The sequence below is a fragment of the Aythya marila genome, assembly GCF_965140915.1.
Source record: "Aythya marila genome assembly, chromosome: 14".
Classification (NCBI taxonomy): Eukaryota; Metazoa; Chordata; class Aves; order Anseriformes; family Anatidae; genus Aythya; species Aythya marila.
Genome location: NC_139055.1, coordinates 6814882 through 6839910, shown reverse-complemented (window position 1 = coordinate 6839910; position 25029 = coordinate 6814882). Strand labels below are relative to the sequence as shown.

General features: G+C 44.3%; 1 protein-coding gene across 2 annotated transcripts in view; it reads left to right on the top strand.

Annotated features, from left to right (window-relative positions):
• The window catches only part of FBXW11 (F-box and WD repeat domain containing 11), a 72552-nt gene that overhangs the window by 27081 nt on the left and 20442 nt on the right, over positions 1 to 25029 (top strand). For both annotated transcript variants that reach the window (XM_082771281.1, XM_082771282.1), the window contains 4 exons: positions 7178 to 7240; positions 8350 to 8575; positions 19807 to 19993; positions 20521 to 20611. In XM_082771281.1, the coding sequence (XP_082627407.1) occupies positions 7178 to 7240; positions 8350 to 8575; positions 19807 to 19993; positions 20521 to 20611 (567 nt within the window). The remainder of the gene's footprint in view (positions 1 to 7177; positions 7241 to 8349; positions 8576 to 19806; positions 19994 to 20520; positions 20612 to 25029) is intronic.

Here is a 25029-nt window from a genome sequence, read left to right as displayed (position 1 = left end):
TTTTAATAGGAAATAACAGCTTTACTTAGGGCATAAAAGCTAGGGGGCTCTTCCACAAGTATCGAGATGGTTTCTCAGATAGTAAATGCTACTTACTGCTTGATTATACAAAAAGAGTAAGTTTGGCTTATCTAATCCTCCTAAATGCCTAACAAACCACAGTTGTTTTGGGTCAGTTGTGTAGATGCGAGTGGTCTGAATAAACGCGTAGTGTGGGACTAGTGCCCGTGCTGCAGAAAATGTGTTGCATTTCTTCGGGAGTTCGAGCAAGTTCCTTTAGAGATGACACGAGGCAAAGTTTCCCTGGAGTCCTAACCGTGTGGAAGGAAAACTGGCTTGGTGCTGCAGTAGGATTCGAAGTGCAGCGGGCTCCAGTTCTAGAGCTTGGTGGTGGTCTGGGGGGAAGAAGGAATTGGATGAGCCGTGAGCAATGTTGTTAGGGCAAAACCAGTCATTGTGTTCTAGCTGAGATGACTTCAAAATGAAAAAAGAGGAGGCAAAAGGAGAAAAGAAATCCGTGTCTTGCCCCTAGCATGTGTACCTTTGTACAGCTAGTTAGTCACAGCCCTATTTCTAATAGCTCTGAAGTGAACGTTTCACCGTTCAAATGAGTATGCGCAGAGGAATTTCTTTTGGAGTATTCATGGTCTAGAGCTGCATAGCTTAATCCAGCAGGTGAGGATTTCCATTTCCATTACCATTTTCTATTCTTTTAGTACACTGATTCTGTGTGAAACTGCTCGATGGACATTTACACTTGCTGAGGGCTCAGCACCTTTGCCCACAGAGAAGGGCTCGTGCCCCGCACGAGCTTTGCGGCCTTGTGGCTGGGCACTCAGCGTGGTGAGGGCTGCCTGATCCCATCACTGAATCCCCCAGGTCCCTGCTCCTTGTCCCTGTAAGTCCAGCACGTTGGGGCGGGATGGGTACGGGCAGGTTTTGGTCACTGAGTCCTGACACCCAGCAGTCGAGGAGCGCAGGGTGCGTTGGGAGCAGTTGTGCAAGGAGCGGTTCAGACACGGCCCTGCGGTCCCTGCTGAGGTAAGCCCTCCCTAAGAAGTACAAACCTATTTCATATTTAAATAAAAAAGCTGGGGATGGACAACTTAATTGTCTGCCAGATCAAAAGCGTCCTCCCTGTCTAATTGTAGAACTTCCACCTGCTGCTGCAAACCCTGCGCGTCTCTCGGGAATGCAGTAATTTTGCTTTTTCTTGTAGGATCCATTCCCTGAGTGAAAATGCGCACACGCTGGAAAACAGCTGGTAATTTGAACAAGAGGAGCAGCTTTCTTCTTGTTACAACCTAAACTGCCTGCTAATTCAATCAGTAAACCACGTTTTTATATTAATCTTTATGACGACCTGTATTATACTCTTCCTGAAGTCTTAGGAGGCAGCGCAGTGCTTTGCCTTTGCAGTTCTTCAGCGGTTGTGCCTTGTGGGTTGGGGTGCGAGTTGCCAGATGAGCGGCTCTGTGGGACAGCTCCAGACCCTGCTGCCTGCCCATGGGAAGGACACGGCATCCCCAGGAGTTTGGGGATCGCCCCAGAGCCCTTGTGTAGTGTTTTGTGGGGTTGGATCCGAATAGTTATCCTGAACTTCTGCTTGTCTCAATGGAATTTAGTTTTAAAAACAAATGATGTAGCTTAGTCCTCGGTGAACACGGCCCACGTTGACTTCTGAGGTTAACTTCATGTTAGGCTGGAGGTGCTAAATGTTAAGAGTTCTACATTTTCTGACGATGAACAGATTAACTTTGCAGAGGGAAGGCAAAAAGGCTGCTGCTTTAGAACCAGAGTTAAGCAGCGGTGCCAATTGCCAGTCAAAAGAGCATTCATGATCAAACGGGATAACCTGCTTGACATGTAGTATTTAAGACCTGCTTCTCTCCTTTCAAGCCTGCAAAATAACTGTTCTAGAGCATTTAAATGAATAATGACTTGAGATTTTCTGGGCAGAGACAGGAGCTGGTGGTTACTGGGGGCTCTTCCAGACCAGGGCAGCACTTCCAAAAACTGAGGCCCCCGGGAGGTGTGAAGGTGGCTATGTAAAAGCATCAGGTATCTGTTAAAAATGTCGTCCTGCAAGCCGTGGTCAAGCTAGTGTTTGTTTTTAGATGGTTATCCAGTTTGTGTTTGAAGTATCTCTGGTACCGAATCTTCCTGCACGCGTTCTGGTGGTTAGTCAGAGGCTAAGTAAAACCGGCGCTTTATTTGCAGTCCGAGGGTTTTCTGCTAATTTTGCCTTCAGCTGTTAGGTCTTGGTAGACTCTCTTAGTATTTCCAGTATATTTTTGGTTGGACTTCTAGCAATAACGATGCTAAAATAAACCTGGCAACTGGGAGAGCAGCTAGCTAGGTAAGAGCTGGAGGGTGCTGAGCTCGATTTCTGCAGATACCCGATGCTTATGTAAACACTTTAATTTAAGCTGAAACAAGCAATTGTTAATGCAGATGCCGAATATAGATATGACCATAATCAGCAGAATTAACTTTCAATTCAGTCAAAACCCTTCAAGTTGAACTCCACGAACCTTAGAGCTTTGTCTTTGAAGTGCTTTATGGTGATGGTGGCCAGCGGATTGAGAGTTTTCTCTACCATCAGAAACGTGATTTGGGAAGTTATTTGGACAAGAGCTGCGTTTTCTACTTTTTTTTCTTAAGGGGCTATTTTCATAAAGGTATGGCTTGATTATCTCACTAAATTAAAAGTAATAAATTTATATTTCTGTCCTGTTACAGACTTAGCAGAGAAACGTGGTGCGGAAGCACTCATCGAGGTTAAACCTGTAGCTGGGGTACCTTGGTGCTGGTGCCCTCTCCTCTTTGAACCTAGCATCTTTGTAGCCCCAATTTGAGTAACTGCCCCTAATATTTTATGCTAACTTCATGAATACAGGAATCTTTTTTCATCCTTTCTCCCTGTATAGCCCATGGCTCTGTATGCAGGGAATTTTTTGAGGTTACGAGTCCTTGCAGTTGTTTGTATAAACTCTTTTTTTCCATGGCCACCTATTTCTGACCTGCAGTTTGGAGCCACCGCAGCATTTGTGCATTTCTCTGCAGAAGAGTATCTGCAGATTTGCAGGGATGTGATAAGAAAGAGATTTTGTCCTTGATACTGGTTCACATTTTGTGTGGTTTAGATTAGCGGTTCCCCGGCTCTGTTTGTGTCTGTGCTACAGGATGTTTTACCGAGAGCCTCTCAGTAGTTAAAAGAAGAAAAAATGTTCCTATCCCTGATCAAGGACCAAGACGTTGTTAACAACCGCTGTTTAACAGGTCCCTGGATTAGGAAATAGTGACCATGACTTCCCAAGGAGGGACTTGTGTGCCTTTAAAGCACTTTAGACCATTTGGGGATCTCTGGCTATATTAAAAGCAAGAAGCCACGAGAGGCACATACTCGTTGCGTTCAGATGGTAAAGCTGGTTCCCTGCTTTTCTGCCTAATCCCCTCCCCGGCGTGGTCCAGTTGCCAGAGCGGACGGTGGATTCCTCTCCTCCTCTGGGAGCTGTGTAATTAGTACCTTCGGCAGCGCAGCCCTGCTGCTGGCAGAGCTGGTTTCAGCAGGCAGCCTGAGCCTGCAGCCGCCAGCTGGACCTCCTGTGCTTCCAGATACCCAAGTATGTACCTCTTACGTTTCTTCAGCTTCTGTAAAGTCAGCTGTAGGCACGATTTGCTAAAGGAAATCAGAGCCTGGTTAGCTGGAGCTGTTTTGATCAGCTTTGGTCATCTTGTGATTTTTAACTGCTGGTTCCTGATTATCTTTTCTAGTGAGGGGTAACTTGGTAAACAATGAGATCTTTAAAGACTTAGTTTAGACTTGAGCTCAGATTATAAAAACTGGTGTAACCTGGGGGTGGGGAATGAAACTTCTTGCAGTCTCTCTATCACTTTCCATTTCCTCGTGGCTGAAAACATAACACTTGAAGGCAGCTTTTCCTTTTTCAGTGTAGCCCAGCTCCTGTCTTGTTTGTCCAAAGCTGCGAGTCCATCCTTTGGTAGGCAAGGTTTTCTTGCTGAAGAGTCTTAGCAGTGTTATCTGCCTTGCTGGGTACTACTCCGGCTAATTGTGTCTTGTCCCAGTTCCCAGGATTACTGCCATCACTTCAGTAATTGCTCTGTCGATACCAGAACTAAAACTGGGTTAAAGAACAAAGCTGCGCCGTGCTGCTGCTCTCCGGAGTCAATTAGGTGTCTGAAGGCACTCCCATCTCCAGGAGCGAACCCAAGCTCCAGCTGCCTGTAGCTAACCCAAATCTGGCAGAAATCTGGGCAGGCAGTGCAGGCCGGTTAAATTTCTGGAGAACACACAAGGTGCGGCTTTTTTCCTGTATTTCATGGGTGAGAGCTCCTTGCAGGCTGGGTGCTGTTTGCCTACAGCACAACTTCGGCGCTTGTGCACCTAGCACCGTGCAGCCGTACGTCTGCGGAGCTGGCAACCTGGAAAGGCAACAGGGTTTGAGCTGCTGACAGGTATCTCAGGATCTCAGTTGACACTGATTTAGGAAGTTTTGTAATATGTGATCGTTCTGACTTCGGAAGCTTGGCGGAATCAGTCCTCCTGAGGAAACGAGCTTGGTGTACCTGCTGCTCCTCCATCCCTCTTTCTCCCCACGTAACTTGTGAACCTGCTGGCCGTGTCCACCTGCATCTCACAGAAAGGTGGAAATCCCAAGGACGTGAGGTGTTTGTGGAGCAGGAAGGCTCAAGGAAGGCCGAAATTCTTGCAGAGCTGGAGGAAACCCACAGGCAGCACGTCTTCAGGAAACGGGCTGTTAAAATGCGGCAGCTTGCGGAGTAATTCCTGAACCTGCCTCCCATTGCTGGCTTTGCTGTTGGTGAAAATGGAGACGGGCTGCTCTTGGTGTACCTTCATTCAGCTGAGTACAACCATGGGGCAGGAGCAACATTTCTGTGCTGAGACCCGCTGATAGCACATTGCTGCTGCCGCCTTTCCTGGTAGGGGATGGATGGAGAGTGCTTATTCCAGGCTGACTAATTAAGGAATGACAGCTGGCTTGAAATATCATTCTACTTTTGCAAGAGCTATGAGTAACTTAACAAGAATTTCTGGGGAAGAAAAATGAACTTAGAAGCAGGCTTAATTGACAGTATTTAGAAGCTGAGCTTCCACTGGGAGAGGCTCTTATGGCCGTGGGGACCTGCCCGTTTGTCCGAGCCCGCGAGCTCAGGGCAGCCCTGGGCTGGGAGCTCGCTGTTTGCACTGCTCTCGATGCTGTGGGGCAGCAGGGAGGGGAATGGGGTGCAGTCAGCATCAAAGCCACCTTACAGCTGCTCAGGGAGGCTGAGGAGGCGGCGGCATGGTGGCTGTGTCAAGGGGTAGGGAGCAGGGAGCAGTGTAATGGGAGCTGGGCTTGCCCATGCCTGCCTCCCTCTTGCCTCAGAGCTGGAGGCCTTGCCAAGCGAGGACCCGTGCCACCAGCTGGTAGGGATTTTGAAATTCTTCTTCTGACGAGTGCTGGGGATGGACAAGGCAGATTAGAGTTGTCTGATTGCTTCTTCCAGGCAACAGGACAGCATCCACCTGGCCATGTTTTATTCTCACTAGCTTTGTTGCGTGCTCCCAGAAGGAAAGGCATCGTGTCGAGGACGCTCTTCTTAGGCTCCATCCCACAAAAAGCTAAGTGAGCTCTGAGATGTTTCCCCATGGAGAAGCAGCAGAACACAAGAGCAGTGCCTCACCATGACCTACCAAAGGAAGGATCGGTTGGTGTCCTGTGGGATTTCTGCTGGATGCACAGCCCCAGGCCACGTGTGTTAATGGGAAGTGTTAAGGGTTGTTACTCTCAATGAGAGTATCAACAACCAGCATTGGGTTTCCCACCAGCCGTGTATTTGGCCCTGCTGTGTGTCGGAGCCAGGTGGGCCACAGCTTTCCCATCACCCAGGGGACGTAGTTCTCCTAATGAGGTCTCGTCTGCGTGACGCGTGCTTCTCGTACCTCACTGCAAGGCAGAGAAGGGCTCAAGGCAAACCTTAGAAACCACAGTCAAGTGGCGGAGCGAGGCTTGTCCAAGGAATAATGCTGTTAATTCTTCTCAAGTTTGCTGATTTTTGGTGTGTTCCTAATAAGAGAAAGAGGAGGAGATGAGGTGACAAACATATTTTTGATGTGACACAGTGTTGTGAATTGGGAATGTAGTTGTTAAGGAGCCCACCCATTATCGGTGATGGAGAGAGACTCTTCTCACTATCAGAGAAGGAGATGTGAGATTTATTTCATTGCGTGTTTTACTTGCGTGTGGTGTTCCTCTTTCTGCTGGGACAGCTGATAGCGGGGGAAGGAGGACTGAAAAAAAATACAGGCACTGCTTTATGACACTGGGGTTTTCATGATAGCCACCTGCCAGTTAGCCGCTGTCTGGGAGCGGTGACTGGTGGGAGCTGGACGAGAGCAATCGCCCAGGTGGGGGCTACTGGGGTGCTGTGTGAGGGAGCAGGTGGTAAAAGACAAGATCTTGCAAAACTGAAGAGATACCTAAAAGAAACACTTGTGTATGAGTGTTTCTGGAAATGGTCGCCTCCATTCCTCTGGAGCAGAAGGGAAGATGAGGAGGGTGAGGAGGGGCGGTGGGGATGTCGGGGAGTGGGGTGAAGGAGGGTGGTGGCTGCTGGGCTCCCAGGGCACAAACTGACCCCAGGCTGCAGATAACGCTCTGTGAGCCATCTTCCCCGTGCACTGAGCTAGGTCTGGAGAGAATTCATGCTCTGTTGCATGTAAGCAGCATATAGCGATTTTTTTTTTGTTATTATTTTCAGCTAGATGTATGCAATTTTTTGCTTTGGCAGAAAATGCTAGTCGATTGCTTTGACATGTTTAATTACTTTGGCCTGAGTAGGATGCAAGTGAATTTATTTCCCACTGAGAAAAGTGTTGAAAGGCTGCATGAAAACCTGTCAGAGGAAATTCGAGAGGGGTTGGGGAATTATCTTGACAGTAAATGAATTTGATAAATGTGTCAGTTAAATGGGGAATTTTTTTTTTTTACAATGCGCAGGTTTTGTGGCCAGGAATCTTTGATAATTCCATTCACTGGGAAAATGAATTTTACCTGTCCAATTGCTTTGCTTTTTTATAGTGCTTGTACAGCGAGGAATTGCTGTAGTATGGAAAACAGAAAATTAAAGTAGTAATTCCATTTTTTTCTAGAACACGTCAGTAATGGAGGATCAGAATGAAGATGAGTCTCCAAAGAAAAATACCCTATGGCAGGTACGTCTGGCTCGTGCATAGGAGGAGAGTTGGCATGTTTTTCCATGTTCCTGCTTTTGAGAAATTTCCAAATGCTTGGCTGCAGATGCATAATCATCCTTATATGTAGTTGACTCTATCATCCTAAAATTAGCTCAGTATTCAAGCGAAGGATGACACCAATGAATAATACTTGAGAAATGACTAGATCTTCTTAGATTTTGTGGTTTGTGCTGACCTTGAAAATCAAACACGTGATCCTGCTTCAAAGGAGACTTGTGAACGTGGCTCAGCCTTTCTGAGCAGGTGACCGTCATTGAAAAGGAAGAGTTCAACACCTTCACATAGCAAGGAGGAAAAAACCAATTTGCTTTGCAATATTTAGGAGAGCTGGTGATCCTTCACCAGGAGCCCTTTTGGTCTCGTGAAGGGATTAGAAGAGCTTGGCTTGAATGTTTGATTCTTTTTGCTGATAAAGTAGCAAATCCTGGGGTGTTCTTCTGTAACATCCTTATTTGTAGCTCAAGCTCCAAGGATTTTAATTATATTTTATGTGGTTGTCCCAAACATTGACATGAGCTGTTTTTCAAAAATAAAACAAGCATTGCTGCTTGACATCATGTAATTCTTGGGCTTTGTTTGTGGGCAAACAGTGCAACACCAGTATGGGGGTCCTGATTTTTTTCGTATTAGGGAAGTGATAGCCAGCCTTCGTGTGTATCTGCATGCGTGGTGCTGTAACTGCCTGTGTAAATCATCTCTGAAGGCAAACTGCAATGTGCAGCTGAAGCCAACTGCCATGTGCAGTAGAAACCACTGGTTTAGTCTGGGAAAGGTTGTTCTAAAACGAATTACGTTCCTTGCTGTTAAAATGGTAAGAGGTAAGAGAATTCAAGTCTTTCAGCATAGTGAATAACTTCTAATTATGGGCAAGGGCCTTTTGTTCGGCTTTATGTCTGAAAGATGAGATGTATAAGGCATAGCTCGTATCTTTAATGATGTTTTAAAGCTCAGTTTTGTTGAGTATCTCTTTGTGTCCTCTCTCCCATTTTCTTCCTGGAGAGAGTTCTTATAAAGCTGTTCCTATTCTTACTCATATTTACGTATTTGTATTTCTCTTCTAAAAACAGATAAGTAATGGAACTTCATCTGTGATTGTCTCGAGAAAAAGACCATCAGAAGGAAATTACGAAAAGGAAAAAGACTTGTGTATTAAATATTTTGACCAGTGGTCTGAATCAGATCAAGTTGAATTTGTGGAACACCTTATTTCACGAATGTGTCACTATCAGCATGGACATATTAACTCTTACTTGAAGCCCATGTTACAACGGGACTTCATCACTGCGTTACCAGGTAATTAACATCCGTTTCACAAGAAGTGCATTTATATGTACACTTTTCTAATACTTGGGGCGTTTGCAAACTTTTCTGAATGTTCTCCAGACTTAGATTGTCTCCTCTAAAGGATGTGATGACTCCTAGTCAAAAGAAGTGCAGGAGGGCAGCTGAAGTCATTCACTTCTGTGATTAATTGAATTGGCCACTGGATGCCAGTGTTGTTCCGTGTAAAAGGAGTTTGAGTAGCATATCCTGAAGAACCATTTGTGTTTAAATTGGATCTGAACTGTTGTAGAGTGTGCATGGAAGCTCTGGTCTAGCTTGCTTTCATGTGACCCCCCTAGGTGTGCGAAATACTACAGAAGTGGTTTTCATTTGAGAAGTCTTTATATCGTTGTAGTTTCGTCCTGAGTTTCCCAAATCTTGAATGAAAAGCTGCCTGCTTAGATAAATGAATGTAGTATGTCTGATCTTGTTAACAACTCAAGCAAAAACGATTGTGGACTTTTAATGTGTAGTCCTTTCCTTTCTTCAGTTGCTCAGAACCTCTTCTGCCACAGATCAGTGTAAACCTTCATCAATAACTTGACTGTAAAATATGTTCTTATGCCTAAAATGTTCATTTCTTCAAGAAATATGGAGCAGTAATAACTAGACATGTAGCATCTTATGTTTTTAGTCTCCTGGAAAGGTGTGTATTTTCCATTATCTTCTAAAAGGAATTGATTGCTGCATCCTTGGATTTCTTCTGATAGGGAAAATAATTCAAAATCACTCTTTGGAATGTAAACGTGTTGACGTTGTTCTCAGAGTGGGAAGTAAGCATCAAATAAGTGGACAAAATGTTCTGTTTGCCACATGCAGTAGAATAGCGCAGATTCACTCCTGCAGTCAGTGGTCTGTGGGTGTTATCCCAGGAATGCCGGGCCACAGCAGTGAGCAGAGTGGATGAGGTGGTGATAGAAATGGAAAAGGACTGGAAGCTGGTAATTTGAGCACAGGGACAGGCAAGGTCCTTTCAGAGGCTGGTCCCATGCGAACTTTGAAGCTTTTTTCTAGCCACTGGTGTGCTTTGGTAGTCTTGTGTGTGGTCTTTTCTGGTGTCTGGTGACAGAACGCTGCAGTGTTGGTTTTTAATATTGCGGTTGTCTTAGCTTGGATGCTGTGGGCTTCTGTCCTCTGTAGTACTGCTATATAAAACAGAAAATTGAGGAGTTCAGCTTTTGTAGGTGGCGATGGGATTTTGGCTTATCTGTCAAGTATGATTGAAATGAAATTCACAGTAGTTGGAGGGGTGAAGTAGTAGTTGGAGGGGTGAAGTAGGAGTTGGAGGGGTGAAGTAGGAGTTGGAGGGGTGAAGTAGGGGAACGAGGAATAGAGGTTAGGACACAGAGCACACGTGAGATTCCATGTCACTGTTTTATTTTAAAAAAAAAAAAAAAAGCTTTACTGCATGAATAGAGGCTATGAAAGGAAGGAAGCAGCCTTATCCCCCACATCTCTATCTCACAGAAGTTATTTCATAGAAGATTTAGCTTATCCAGCCACACGCATAAAACCATGTTCCTCATTTTGAAGGGAGAGATGTAGATATAGGTAGCATGGATGCTTCTTCCAGCTTGCTTCTCTCTTCATATTGAATGTTGATTTCTTTAGGGGAATATCTGAGATGTAACTTAAAATAAAGTGAAACGTACCATCATGGCCACCATGTGCAAGTATGAGCTTCAACTGTAATGTTGTTTTGTTTGCCTTTATTTTACACCTCAGAGTAGGTATCGTGGAGTTGCTCAGTTCTTTTGTATTAGATTTGTATTCCTAAGAAATGTTTGGGAGATTCATAAGGTGACAGTTATTTTTATTGCATTTATATATATAACAAATACATATTTGTTTACAATTTTAATTATTTTGAAGATGTAAATACTGGGAACTTTTCTCATTTCTTATAATCAACTTTTTTTTAAGGGTAATGTTTTAAAGCTGCTACTCCTCCCTAGTTACTGGAAGGTTTTCCTGGCTGTGGGGATGGCCTGCTGTGCCCTTCTTTGGGTGATGTTACAACCACCCAGTCACTTTTGTTTTAAGCAACAAGCTATTTTGGTAGTTGGTTGCCTTATGTATTAAATACTGGTCTGTACATGGAAAGAAATGATACGGAAATTTTGTAACAGGTTCAAATGTCTCCTACCCGAGTATCAAAACATAAAAATTTTAAGTTGCTTGGTTACGACGTGGATTACAGAAGCCACCTTTCCTGCTTGAACAGACGCCTTTTTCTGAAAAGGTTGATTATAGAACTTCATTAATTGCCCTTTAGCCAGCTGAAATTTAGTTGCATCCATTTCTGGATTAAGACAACAAATATTTTCCATAATATTCAGCAGCATATTCAGTGCACACAGCAGCTCGTTGCAAAAAGCTGTCTGAACTCAGCTGGACACCTGCTGCAGCTGAGCAGTAATTATGAGTCAATTTTGCAGGTTGTGCTTCGCGTAACGCTGAAGAGGTTCTGCTTTAGGAAAGTGAAAAAAATACAACAACATGTATATAATAAAACTGTACAGATTTGTGTAAGGTGTGTTGGATTCTACTGTACATGTGTGTGCCCCAAGTGGCTTTTATGGTGTCCTCCACAGCTGGGACACGTGTACTCAAGGGTAGACCTGGTGTCCAGCAGTAATTCTCTCTTTATTGAAGATGACCTAACCATGAATAACTGGCAAAAAAAAACCAAACAAAACAAAACAAAAGCCCACAAAAACTTCTTAACCTGTTTTCCTGCTTAATTTGTATGCTTTATCACCTTTCAGCCATGTCTGGGTACCTCTGGAGAAACAAGTGACTTAATTTTTTCAACTGTAAATCTCCTATTGGGCTTAAAGTGACTTTGTTGTGATTCTAAACTCAGTTCTTGACTACAGATTCCTTCTTTCTTACAAACAAATGAATATTTTTGATCTTTGAACCTCTCCTTTTTCCAGGGACAGCTCTTCAGCAGTTTTGGAGGGAGATGGTTGGGTTTTTTGTTATCCAACGGAGACAACTTTATTTTTTCAAAGCTTTCCCCCATCAAATGTTCCATGTTTCATTTTGCTTATGCTTAGCACTACCTATGACACTCTGCAAAAATAACTTTTTAAACTTACTGAATTGCACCCAGGAGATCACAAAGCCCCCAAGATTTCCTCGTGACACTCGATGGCTGCTGTTTCTCAGAGTTACGCGTGGTAGAAAATCCACTTGCCCCAAATGCCTGATAGGAGCAAAGGTTTCATAACTTCTGTGCTCCAATTGCTGATCAGGGAGCTGCTGTGTGTGCAGGCACCAGATTTTCATGCCTGAAATGTGTTTGCAGAGAATAACTACGCACTTTTGTCCTTAGTATCTAAATGCAAGCTCTGCATTGCTGGTCTCCATTCATTACTTCTCGAGGTGCAGCAGGGCGTGTGAGTTTTGGTGAAAGCAGAAGTAGGGAGACGGATAATTCTTTGCTTAACATCAGGCACAAGGAAAACTGGGTTTGAACACGTGGTGTCTCTGGATAAAATTACGCAAGAACTTAATCTGGTGTGGTTGAAATGAAGCCAGTCCCATGTTAGGCTAGCATCACATCAAACATAAATGAGGTACTACGTTTTAAAAGGTAGCTCCACTTGTCTTAAAGAAATCAAATTCCTGTTTTAAACTGAAATAGTTCTTGCATGCTGCTGTCCCCGCTGACTTTTACACCTGTGAGAACACAAGATAAATGGAAAATGTCTGTGGTATCTGGCTTCCCTTTGCTTCAGTGGAAAAAGTGATAATTTGGGTACGCTTTGCTGCAAGCTGTGGCACAATGTTTAGTCTGCAGGCTCGCTCCTTACAAGCTGGGCTGTGGTTGGGCTCCTTCCTTTACTGCTAATCACAAGCATCAGCCCCTGCAGATACTGTTGATCTGCCTTTATGGGCTCCAGGTCACTCAGAAGCCTGCATTTGTTGATCCTCTGGGTCGGCCACCACCACTCCCCACAGCGGGGTGTAACGGGCAGTGTAATTGCAAGAATAACCACTGTGCTCTCGAGTCTTTTAATTATATTTAACATGTTAATCTTAATATTCCTTGCATGGGCTCATCCAAATTGTGCCCTTTCCTTAAACAGGTTGACCCTCGAGCACAACCTTGTCACCCACGATTAGGAACGAGCCCCTCTCACACGTTGTGTGTGTTACAGCTGTAGGAGAACCGCACGTTGTATCAGGCAAGGCAAACCCTGCCAGGACTCTTCTGAAATGTCTCTAAAATAATAAAAATCTGTGCAGTTGTATGATCTAAGTGACTGCTTAGGATCTGATGTTAGTCAGTTTTATAGAGTTGACATCCCACATTTGGGTTTCATTTTCATACAAAGTGATATTTACACATTGAGCTTTGAAATCCCCGTGGCTTTTAATTGTTTTAATTTATTATTGAAATTCAACCAAACCTTCATCTGGTACCTATAATCAGCAACAGCTGTAATTTTTCACCATTTTCTATAAAACTGCAAAAGCTCTGGAAGAGGCAGAAGAGTTGGGAGGAATGTTTTCCTTTGTTTGATAAGGGTACCAATAAATGCTGGGTGCATTTTGCTAATGAAAATTTACAGGTTTTAGTACCTGTTTCAGAAATGGTTTTTAAAAGTTGGTGAATATTTAGTTTTAATGTAAAATAGTTATTGTAGCCACTTCAGACTGTAATGTGTCTTAAACTGAATCTTGTCTGAAGTAATCACAGTAGGCCCATCGAAGCAGCAGCGCATTGAACCAGTTCCTGCTGCTCCTCGGGATAAGTATTTCAGTTGATGTGGTTTTGATGTGAGCAGTGTACATCTGTACATCTTTCCAAGTACTAAAACTTGTAAGGGTGGGCTTGGTGGTGCAGCACTGATGTTTGTGCTCAGTGTGCAGCTTTCAAGGCTCTGCATATCCATAGAGGAGAATACTGCTGTATTTTAACAGCAGAAAATGCCTGTTTCTGACATTTCAAAACCTATTTTAACTCTTAGCAGTGTCATACACAATTGTAAGAATTATGAATCTGTTAATGGAGGGTTTCTACCCAGTAATTTGCTGTTGATCCTTAAAACTCGATGAAATATGGGCTTCATAATGCAGGGTGTGCGTGCGTGCGTGTGTGTGTGTGTGTGTTCAGAGTGCACAGCCACGGGTCGGTACGGGTCTGTAGATACATTATCACTGTTAGAAGCTGTGGTAGCTGCTAGCTTTTAATAAACCTTAGTTTAGCTCAATGGAAAATGAGTACCCAGTACTAGGCTTGCACCACACACAACACTGCAAAGTTTTGGGTTTGTAAAGCGAGCCCAAACAGGCCAAGCACGTGTCACTCGCTTTTAGGCTCTCCAGACTCGAGGCCTCGCTGTTCCATGAAGCATCCATTTGCTGAGGGGCAGCCAGGCCTGAATCTTCTCAACAGCGTTCCTAACCTGTAAAAACAAGAGTCGTCTCAGGAAAGAAGACTTGTCACGTATTTTAGGTTTATTTGGCAACTTACTCTCCTCAGAAACCACGTTCCAGCCCTGTCTCTAAATGCTTGGTGTGTTGCAGTGAAACAATCTTTATTAAATTGAATTTTGAGAAGGTCTTGGCCTCATTCTTCTGGGTTGTGCACTGTGTAAAGCTGCCCAGGACAGCCGAGTGCCCGCTGCCGCAGCGCTCCCTGATGTTGGAAGAGGGGCCTGGGCCCGGCTGTCTGCTGGCACCTGCTGTGTCTCTGCCCGCAGGTGGGATTAGCGGCTCTGGCACCTCCTCACAGGTTCACCAGCTCTTCTCCTGTGCTTCGTGATGTCTGTGGACAGCAAATAAAGGACAGCGTATGGTCCCTCCAAGAAAGACTCGGGTTTTGGAGAAGCTGTTGGTCATTCACCCTGCCGGGCAGCTTCTCCAGCGTGCCGTCATAATGCCTGATTTTACTGACTGCTAGAGAGCTCTGCAACTGAAAGTAGCAGAGTAAAAATGGTTTTTCAGTACTCAATGAGGATGCTCCTGTCTGCTTTGTTTGATTGCGTGTCTGGACTTGCAGCTTGGGTGGGTTTGGATCTAAGTTTTTGCAACTGTTTTTTGAAGGACCATTACTGCCCTTCCAAATGCAGCTGTTTGAAGACTGAACGACTGTACAAGACTTCTGCTTTGTCATCTGTCACTTTTCTTAATCAGCTCTGCACAACTGCCTTTAATCTGGAGAACCATCTTTTTGAGAAAACGACGTTTCACGAGGAGAAGAAAACTGAAAGCAACTGGACTCAATAAGCTGATGAATACACACACCATATTACTCGAGCATCACATTTATTTCTAAACAGGGAATCACAAAGCCATGGGCTGCAAGCTTGTATTTGCCTCGCACTAAAAGGTGTTAGGGTGGAAAGCAAGCCATGGTGTTTGCTGTCTGCTATCATGTCTGTGATCCAGATCCTCTTGTCATTTCGGAATAACAATCTAAATCAAACTCTTCTGAAACTGCCTAAATGACATGAATTCTCACACAAAGGGATTGCAAATGGGAAATGTGGATTTCTAACACGGGAACGTGCTGTATGCTGCAGGTGCAACTCCTGCAGTATTTATGCTTGATTCTAGAACACTTGCCTGCTGTTGAGAAACAAGTGAAACTGCCTTGCTAACCGATGGGCATCTCACTTCCACTCCGGAGCAGATCTAGACCTGGTCGGTGTTTTCTGAAAGGTGACCAAGGTGTGTTAGAGTAGGAGCCAGGGGAAGCATGCATCTGTGGAGCTCAGAGGATGCTTTGCAGTGCAGCTTTGTTACTGGGTTGGTGACTGGTAGGTACCTTTACAGCTCCTTGGAGCTCTTCCTGGTTTGGAGGGGTAATTGTTTAGCTTGCTGCCAGGAGATGGCAGTAACTGATAAACCTTTATGGTACTGTTACTGCGTGTGGGCATCCCCTGAACATCTCACATTGATCTGTCATTGACTCCCTTGGGAATTGTGTCTTTGCATCTGGCGTGTTTGTGATCTTTTCACTTCAGAGATTGCTAGCTGGATGCTTTGTCCCATAACTTTCTTCTTAAGTATGTGGTTGGAAGAAGTCCGGAGGTATGGTTTGCTTAAATGTTTTTAGCAAATAACCATTAAATTTCCCAAAGAATGTTCATATGCACATGTAGTTTTTTTTATTAAGTTATGCCAGTCAGGTGAAATTACACTTTGGATTACTTCAGGATTGGAAAAGCATCCAGTATGTTCGGCACGGATCCTGCTCTCCCACCTTTGTGATGCCCAGAGATAAATAGCCCTGGTTTGAGCAAAGTGCATGTGCTAGGGACAGCCCTTCCCTTGGCTGTCCGGCTAGTTTATTTGGTGAACCTTGCATGGTTTTGGTTCATCCACCTGCAATCTTTCAGGTGCCCGAGTAAAGAATTTCATGCCTTAAAGGTACAGATGATGGACCGTTTGCCTGTCATCAGTGTGTCATGTGCTAATGGCTTGTTGGGACTCCAGACATAGCTGGAGTGACTTTTTTTTTTTTTTTATCCTTCTAACAAAGAGGAATTAAGGTCATCTGAAAAGGCTAGCCTTGCGTGGCTCTGCTCTGCCGTGCTGCAGCTGCTTAGAAATGTTTTTGGCGTGGAAGAGAGGCCAGCATCCCTGTATCTGGGGCAGCTGGGAGCTGAAAGCCAGCACTCTCATCTTTCTCCTGTGCTTTACAGAAAGTGTTGATGTCGGTGTTAAAATAACTGGATCTGCTGATGTAGCTGTAGCCAACTTCTGTACTTGTAACATCTTCTGAACCTAGCAATCGCTCACCTTTAAATTTACTTACTAAGCTTGAAACATGGTAGTCTGAAACTGGACAAACTGAACTGGCTAAGTTCTATAATTTCTTAGCATTTCTCGGTCTCTCAGTAGCTGATGACTGCCGGCAGATCCTTGTGTGAGCAAATCACCGACGCCTTTAGCCCTGCACCCTGCTGCGGGGACAGTGGAAGCACCCGCTGGTAGCCTGAGGAGGGAGCTGTACACATGGGTGTTTTATAAGGGCTACTGAAAGTAAAAGTGCGGTGAAATGGGAGCCCTAAACTCTTAATTTGCACACAAACCTCAGCGTCCTGCTCTACTGATGGATTTTGCTGTTACGGTGCTTCATTGCTGTGTCCTCTGCACTGTTAGCTTTGGGACCTACGATGCTTCATGTAGCAAATTGGCCTCTTCCTTTTCAGGGTGTCCTGCGCTGGGTGCGGGGAGAGTAAGTAGATAACTGTTGTGGGATTAGAGCTATACCAGGCAGTTGTTGCCTCTGCACAGGCTGATCCTGTGCTCCTGAATGTGACAATTCTGCGTTTATGTGCAAAGTAACCGCTGGATAGGCTTCTGTTAAAGCACGCGTGTGCCCTGCTCATCACTCACACCCGTGACCTTCAGCCTTGGGGAGCTGCTTACTAAGCAGACCTGCTTGCTTTACATGTATTTTTATCCAGCCACTTTGCACAGTGAAGTGGCTCATCTGCACGACAGCCAGTGATCCACATTTTTAACTCTGGAAAACGGCCTCGAGATGAAGTGATTTTATTGCCCTGAAAAACCTTCACAGTGTTGTCCCATCACAGTAACTGAAATATATTCCAAGAAAAGGGTGTTTCGAGTCCTCATGTTGACATTTACTGGCAAGCCTGGGCTGGGGCAGACCGAAGAGCACACGTACAATGTATGTGAGTGCTCTGGTGGTTTCCTCAACCTGCAGGAGGAGGTGGCGCAGCTCCCAGCTGCTGCGAGCTGTCTGACTGGTAGGGGTGGGTTTGCTGCTTCACCAGTGGCTGGGTTTGAAACGTGCTGGTTGCTTGGACCTTGCTATATGTGAGCTAGCTGAATCTGTTATTAGGACTGTCATTGAAAAACTTGTACAAACCCAGTTTACTTTGAAGGAGCCTGTGTCATTCTTAGAGCCTTTTTGTAGCTGAGTTACCTAGAAGACCCGACCAAGTGCTCTAAAGCCACATGTGCTGGTCTCTTTCTGTTGCTGCTCAGGTTTACAAAGGCTGTGCTTACATCCAGAGTAGTGGAGGACTGTATGAACAGGCTGTGTTAATTCTTTACAAAAGCCAACAGTAGTTTCTTTGATTTTTTTTTTTTTTGTGACTATTTGAAGCCTAAAGTAGGGTATCATGAGGTAGAGTGGAAAATTAAAAAGGTCATCTCCTGCATCAAATACTTTTTTTTTTTTTTTAAGGTTGGCCAACTGGCAAAAGTTGTATGTGAAAATGAAGTTATTCTGATAGATTTCTGGTTGGAGTTCTGGGGAAAGCAAAGCTGCAGGTTTCTGGGCGATGTTACGGACCTGCTGGTGGTTTCTTGGGGGCCAGTGACACCATAGCTGGAATATGGACAAGAGAAGTTTGCTAGTTTATAATTGGTGCAAATACTTTATCTAAGTGATTTCCATGTATGCGTTTCATTCAACTACAATTAGACTTTTTAAATCTAACACACTCAATGGGGTGGGTAAGGTCTAGCAAAGACCACAAGCAGCTGCATGCAGCGTGCCACTTGTTCTGGGCCTTGACAGATCTGAGGTGGCAGCGCATGGATTCATCATCTTTATGGAGGTGCTTTTCCTTCCACCAGCATAAGTCCCTACAGCTTTTTAGCAAGTACCAGGTAACATTTATGACATGGGACACTTCAGCCTGTTGCCTTACGTGCATCTGGATGGATGGGCAGGACCCAGTTCTGGTGCAGCTGTACTACTGCTGGGGAGCAGAGCACATTTTGTATGGCAGTCTGTCCCCACCATGGTGTAAAAGGGTCCTTGGGGCTAAGAAGCTGCTTCTGGTGGTTGGGATCTTCAGCCTTCATGCCAGTGTTTGCCCAGCTTGCTGGGGGCTGCTGGGGCAACCATTGCTACCTGCCCAACGGCCCTGCATTGTGCTGCCTGTGCCATTAGGGCAGGAGAAACCCGCAGGTAGGTGGTGGTTCTGTGCCACCTCCGTATGGCCAGAGGGTGCACATTGGAGCAGCCGTGTTTCAGTTAGGAGTGCAGTTGTGCACGTGGCCAAACTCCTCCTTTGACCCAGTGAAGCCTGCGTGGTGAAATCTGAAGCAAGCAAGCTTGTACCTCGCTCCTTTGCCCAAAAAGGTGGCGTGCCCCGAGGCTGGGAGAGCAGCAGGTGAAGATTTAAAGCTAAGATAATATCTGGCTATTTTATACACACTGGAAATCTTTGAAGGTACACTGAGTTTATTTTGGACTATACAGAAGCGGAGCCATCACCTGCCATTATTTCAGAGTTCCTTGACTCCTGGTGATGATCCTGAGGTTTCTTAGTGGATTCTTACACTGGAAGCAATCACAGTGACTGGACGAAAAATAAATGCTGCATTGAATGTTACCGTGGGACTTACTCCAAGTTGTGTCACAAACAATTATTCTTGGATTTTTCTATAGCTATAGAGGAGCATAAGTCAGCTAATGGTGTAAGTCATTCAGTGATAATTTCTCTAAGCATGGAGTCCAGTGACAGTAAGCCAAGAATCAGTATAACCATGTACAGTGAAGGAATTACTGTCTAATTCGTTGTCATTGACTTCTCCTTAACCAGGGTACAGGGCATGGTGTCTGTGGCATACCAAGATCTGAACAAAAGTGAGGAGTGCATTTGTCACATGTACATCATAGAAAGAGTTCAAAACAAGGACCCTGTTGTATTTAAAAGTGCAAGAAAACATTGTTTTTTTTCAGTCTGCTAATGCTTCTCCTGGAGATGTCTGCATTTGGTCCTGTACAGTCCCATCTTCTGCTGAGCTGAATTATCTGGTGTTATGTGTAAGGGAGTAGAAAGAGTCAACAGTTTACCATGTAGCAGTACAGAGTTAAAGGATCTTGAGGAGTATCTGCCGCTTGGACCACGAAGCCCAACACGTTACACGCTCAAAACATCCACAGTTCTGTGCTCCAGGCAGGCGAATGCTTGCTGCTGCTGTGCTGTGCTGAACTGTGGTGTGTGCTCATTCCTGGTCAGCGAAGGTGGGACCAATCAGACCGTACCAGGAAAGGACTGAAGAGTTGGGTATTTTGGTGTACCTGTTGGGGTTGATTCATAACTGGTGCTTCTGTGTATGGTAATTTAATAACCGTGTTGCTCCAGTGCCTGAAATAAAGCTGTGTTAGCTTTCTCTGAATGTACTGCAAAACTTGTGTAGTAGTTTACTGTGAAGTGATTGACGTTTTGATTGCCTTTATTTCTTTGTAGAGCAAGGCTTAGATCACATAGCAGAAAACATCCTTTCCTATCTTGATGCCAGATCACTCTGTGCAGCAGAGCTGGTATGTAAGGAATGGCAGAGAGTCATCTCTGAGGGAATGCTATGGAAAAAATTGATTGAAAGAATGGTACGCACAGATCCGCTATGGAAGGGACTGTCAGAACGAAGGGGTTGGTAAGTACCTGGACAATAACTGAATTCACCTTTTACAGTGCTCTCCTTGATGAATTTACCTAATCATGAGCTCCGCCAAAAAGTAAGTGTATAGTAATTGAGGATCTCTGCAGTCCTTATCCTTTACGAGTTAGTTCACGAGTTTATATGCAGTCCTTACCCTTTACAAGTTTCTGAAGATAGGAGGTGTTTTGCTTTAGAAACCTGTTTTTCTGTGCTCTCTAGTGGTGTGCCTAAGAAAATGCAAGGCATGGAGTAAGGAGCTATGCAAGAGGAGGACACCCTGCTGGCTTAAAAGCCTTACAAAGCAGAGAACCCTAATTTGGGAAACCCTAAGGAAAACACCTGTTTCTTTCCACATACAGCTGTCAGACTGTAAAGTCACAGGGGCTGTAATTTCAATACTAAAAATGATTACAAATATTCTGTGAGAATGTGTCATAAGTTTTTGTTACATGTGGATTTTGAATTCCTTTACAGCTTGGCTTCTTTGTGGTAAATCGAAAAATGTTTCTGGTTCTTTCTAGGGATCAGTACCTGTTTAAAAACAGACCAACAGATGGCCCCCCAAATTCATTTTACAGGTCCTTATACCCAAAGATAATACAGGATATAGAGGTATGTTTTCTGATACGTAATATCTGCAGCAGAAATAATGTTTCATACAGTTAATGTCTCAAAGATGTTGCATGTTAGAGCAATGAAGCAAATCATGTGCATTGGCATCACTACCGCTGTGTGAGCTCTGGCTCTTCAGAAAACGTGAAAAATTCCCTCATCATCTCATCACTGCAGTACAGACATTAATGTGTCACTTCAAAGCTTTCAGTGTTAACACTGACCTTTTGGGATCTAAATAGTTTGGAATTCCCTTGGGGCTGTGGATTTTAATAAAATGGCAGTTTTAGGAAACTTTACTACTCCAAGACAATTCCATGTATTTCTGAATGTTTTAATATAGTGGTTGTTCTCAATAAGTGATCGCTGTTAACACTGTAAACACCAGTTACTTAAAGTGTAGCTGGTCTGGTAACTTGTTATTTCTAAAGCTGTCACTGAGACAAATACATTTTTCTGCAGTTTATGGGAGTCTTTTTTCCTGGCTCTAGTGATATGATGAGAAAAATGAGCCCTACAATAATAAACTCAGTAGGGGTACCAGTGGTAGGGAGATTGTAGAAGTGACTGATCTTTTGATTTAAAAACAAAGTTGTTTATCTCACTGAAGGATAACAAAGTTGGGCTCGCTCTTCTAAAACGTCCTGATAGATCAGGATCATCTTGGTATCCTGCCTACCAGCAGAAAATTGAAATCTTGCTCAGGGTGCTGTGTACACACTGCAGAACTCTTAGGTTGTACCACAGACTGTAATGTATTTCAACCATGTGACAGACACAAAATTTTGATCTGAGACTCATTAGTGGGGAAACACATGTTTTGATGGTTAAGGCAGATGTGAACTAATGGAATCATTCTGCTTTGGGGGAGCAACTTTTTGCTCGCGACAGGACAAGGGGAAACAGTTTTAAATTCAGAGGGGAGATTTAGATGAGATGTTAGGAGGAAATTTCTCACTCAGAGGGCAGTGAGGCTCTGGCTCAGGCTGGATGTCCCATCCCTGGAGGTGCTCAAGGCCAGGTTGGGTGAGGCTCTGGGCAACCTGATCTAGGGGGTGGCATCCATGCCCATGGTGGGGGGTTGGAACCGGGTGATATTTAAGGCCCCTTCCTGAACAATTCCGTGCTTCTGCTATGGCAAATAAGAATTTGTGTTACTTGGGACTCCATAAGCAAAATTAATCACAGAATCACAGAATTTCTAGGTTGGAAGAGACCTCAAGATCATCGAGTCCAACCTCTGACCTAACGCTAGCAGTCCCCACTAAACCATATCCCTAAGCTCTACATCCAAACGTCTTTTGAAGACTTCCAGGGATGGTGACTCCACCACTTCCCTGGGCAGCCTGTTCCAGTGCCTCACAACCCTTTCAGTAAAGAAGTTCTTCCTAACATCCAGCCTAAAACTCCCCCGGCACAACTTTAGCCCATTCCCCCTCGTCCTGTCACCAGGCACGTGGGAGAACAGACCAACCCCCACCTCGCTACAGCCTCCCTTGAGGTACCTGTAGAGAGCGATAAGGTCGCCCCTGAGCCTCCTCTTCTCCAGGCTGAACAAGCCCAGCTCCCTCAGCCGCTCCTCGTAGGACTTGTTCCCCAGGCCCCTCACCAGCTTCGTCGCCCTTCTCTGCACCTGCTCAAGCACCTCCATGTCCTTCTTGTAGCGAGGGGCCCAAAACTGAACACAGTACTCGAGGTGAATCTTGACCTATCTGTAATGTGTAGCTGCTGCAAAATGCAATCCAATTTTTGAATATTGCTATACAATTTATAAACATCTAGTGATACAGAAGTATTTAAGTATTAAGTAACCTAGGCATAGTAAGACCAAACTTGACATTTGCTTGCAAGCTGAGTGATACCCATTTTATTATTTGAGGGGAGATGTCTTTTTTGTATAAGGAATGGCAGTTATATTGTGGTGATGATGATAAGACCAGGGGATTAAGGGTAACTCTTAACATGATATTCTCTTGGGTTCTGCAAAATTTTGGCATTGTTCGGTAAAGAAACACAGCGTGAAAAGATGAGCTTTGAGATCACAAATCATTGGAGGAGTTCAACATTATTCTATCCCAGATTTTTAAGATTATTGTTCTGAAACTCATTTGTTTAGATACAAGTGGAACATATGTATAGGAAATTTTCCTGTTATTAGAGATGGAGTGTTCCTTAGAGATATTATGTTACAAGGACTTGTGACCTTCGGTTGTCTTTTTAATACTTTGATTCTTTAGTGGCTGCAGACCCACATAAGGTGTACAGAAACGATACTCCTGAAATGGACAGTTCTTGCCAGTAAGAAATAAATAGGGGAGGAAAAAAAAAAAAAAAACACAAAAAAACCCCACACAAATCCTCATGCATCACTCATTGCCATTACTAGTACTGATATTAAGAGTAAAATATGTCAAAATCTGGGAGTGGAGAAAGGTTATACCACTAAATATCTACTGTACTAGTGAATGTGTTTCTTGAAAAAAATGAATTTTGTTAAAATAGACCCTCAAATTAAGAGGACTTTTCACTGCACTGCCTGAAGAGTGTTGATGTATTCAAAACAGGCAGAGAACGCATCAGTGTTTGGAAGTCAGGAAACGCAAGCTTACACTACTCTCTGAACCCTAGCTTTGAGTTTCAACTCCTACGTTTTTATTTTCCATTATATAACGCTCACGTGGATGATGCGACAAACGTAGGACATGCTGAGTAAGGGGTTCTCTCATGCTGGGCTTTGAAAGGGAGTTGGAGCTGTAGCGCGGTGTACGTAAAGGATGGCAAGCCACGAGTACTTAAAAATAGAAATGTGAGTAATGAGCGTGGGAACAGCTGTCCTTTCCTTTCTGCCGTGTATGAAGAGGAAACTCCAGGCTCCTGCCATCATTTGTGCCCGTTCCAAGCCACCGTCCCATCCAGCTGCTTTCCAAATGGCTTCTGCAGGTTCTAGCTGATGCTTTTACCCATAACGTGGTTAAGGGGCAGCGGGACACGTGGGCAACTCTTGCATCTCCAGCTGAGTGAGGCAAGTAGAGAGAAGCAAAACGAGAGCTGTTCGAGGGAAGCCTCCTGTTGTTCTGAACCTCCCATCCCGTGCTTGTGCCTGTAAATCCAAGAACAACCTTTGGTCTTTGCTGCTTGCCAGTCCTTTTGGGTAGAATTCCAGGCTTTGTCAACTAGCCTCAAGGCTGTAGGTGACCTGTGGATACTTCTGTAGAAAAGTGAGGCTGAAAGGAGCCCGGAGCTGTCTGCTCTTGCCTCTGAAACAAATGCAGCTTTGTCCGGTCTTGTAGAGGGGTGAAGCCTCTCCTTGAAAACCAATGGCTTCTTCCAGGATCATCACTGTTCAGTTCATGCAGGCAGCCTATTTCCCACTCCTGGTTCTTCAGAATGGCTCAGCTGGAGGGGGAAGGCAGGAGGACGAGGGTGTTGTGCCATGTCAACGTTTTCCCTGCTTAAATGCTGCTTTCAGGCTTTGTGAAATACTGCTGTTACGCAGGCTTCCAACCCGGAGTGGGGTTGGTGTTTTTGCTTATAGCCAAGGGTCCGATAATTCATCTGCTTCCAAAAGAATATTAGAATTTTTCTTATAAATCACCCTTTAAAGCACTTTCCACAAATTGCTTCCCTAAAGGACTGTCAAAAAGAAGCTTTTAACATTGTTTAAGAAAGTAGATGGTGGGTAACAATAGCAACAAAACTGAACTGTAGGATTTGGAGCACTTCCTAACTTCTCCTCTGCTTTTTTAAGCCTGAAATTACAGTTTCCCTCAGTTTCATCCCTTTCCCCCTTCCTTCATCTTTCAAAGCAGTGTGCAGAAGCTCTTAAATGAAACTTTCATCTTAGCAGTGATGAAGAATTTTCTATCTCTGAATAGCAAAATGTTTTTTCTTCAAATATTTGCCTGGATCTGGAGTAGGATCTTCCTGTTTCTGTCCGAGGGTCAGAGTTTAGGGAGCTAGTGATGAGCCAAGGATGCAGACACTCTATCCCTCTACCAAGGCTACCATATTAGCATTTTATATGATTATGGTAGTGTTTCTATAAGAAACTCATCTTGTATCTGAAAGAGGTGATTTTATTTTCTCAATACAGTAAAGCCTATTTGATGTACCTGAAAATCTTGTCATTCAGGATGTGTCCCATGGAGGACAAAGATTAACCAAGTGCTGCTGGACTGCTTCTTGCGCTGAGTTCCTCCTTTCCAGCAGCTGGTGCTGAATGGGGTTGTGTGGGTAGAGATGAGCTCCAAGGGGAACGTCCTCTATTCTTTCACTGATTGACAGAATTTGCAAAGTAATCCAAAAACCGAATTAACAATTGGAAGGAAAATTGAGGAATGATCAAATTTGCTATTTATTTCTTTCCCTGGAGGCTCTATTTGTGTTTTGGGTCAAAAGTCCATGCAACCACAAAGCGG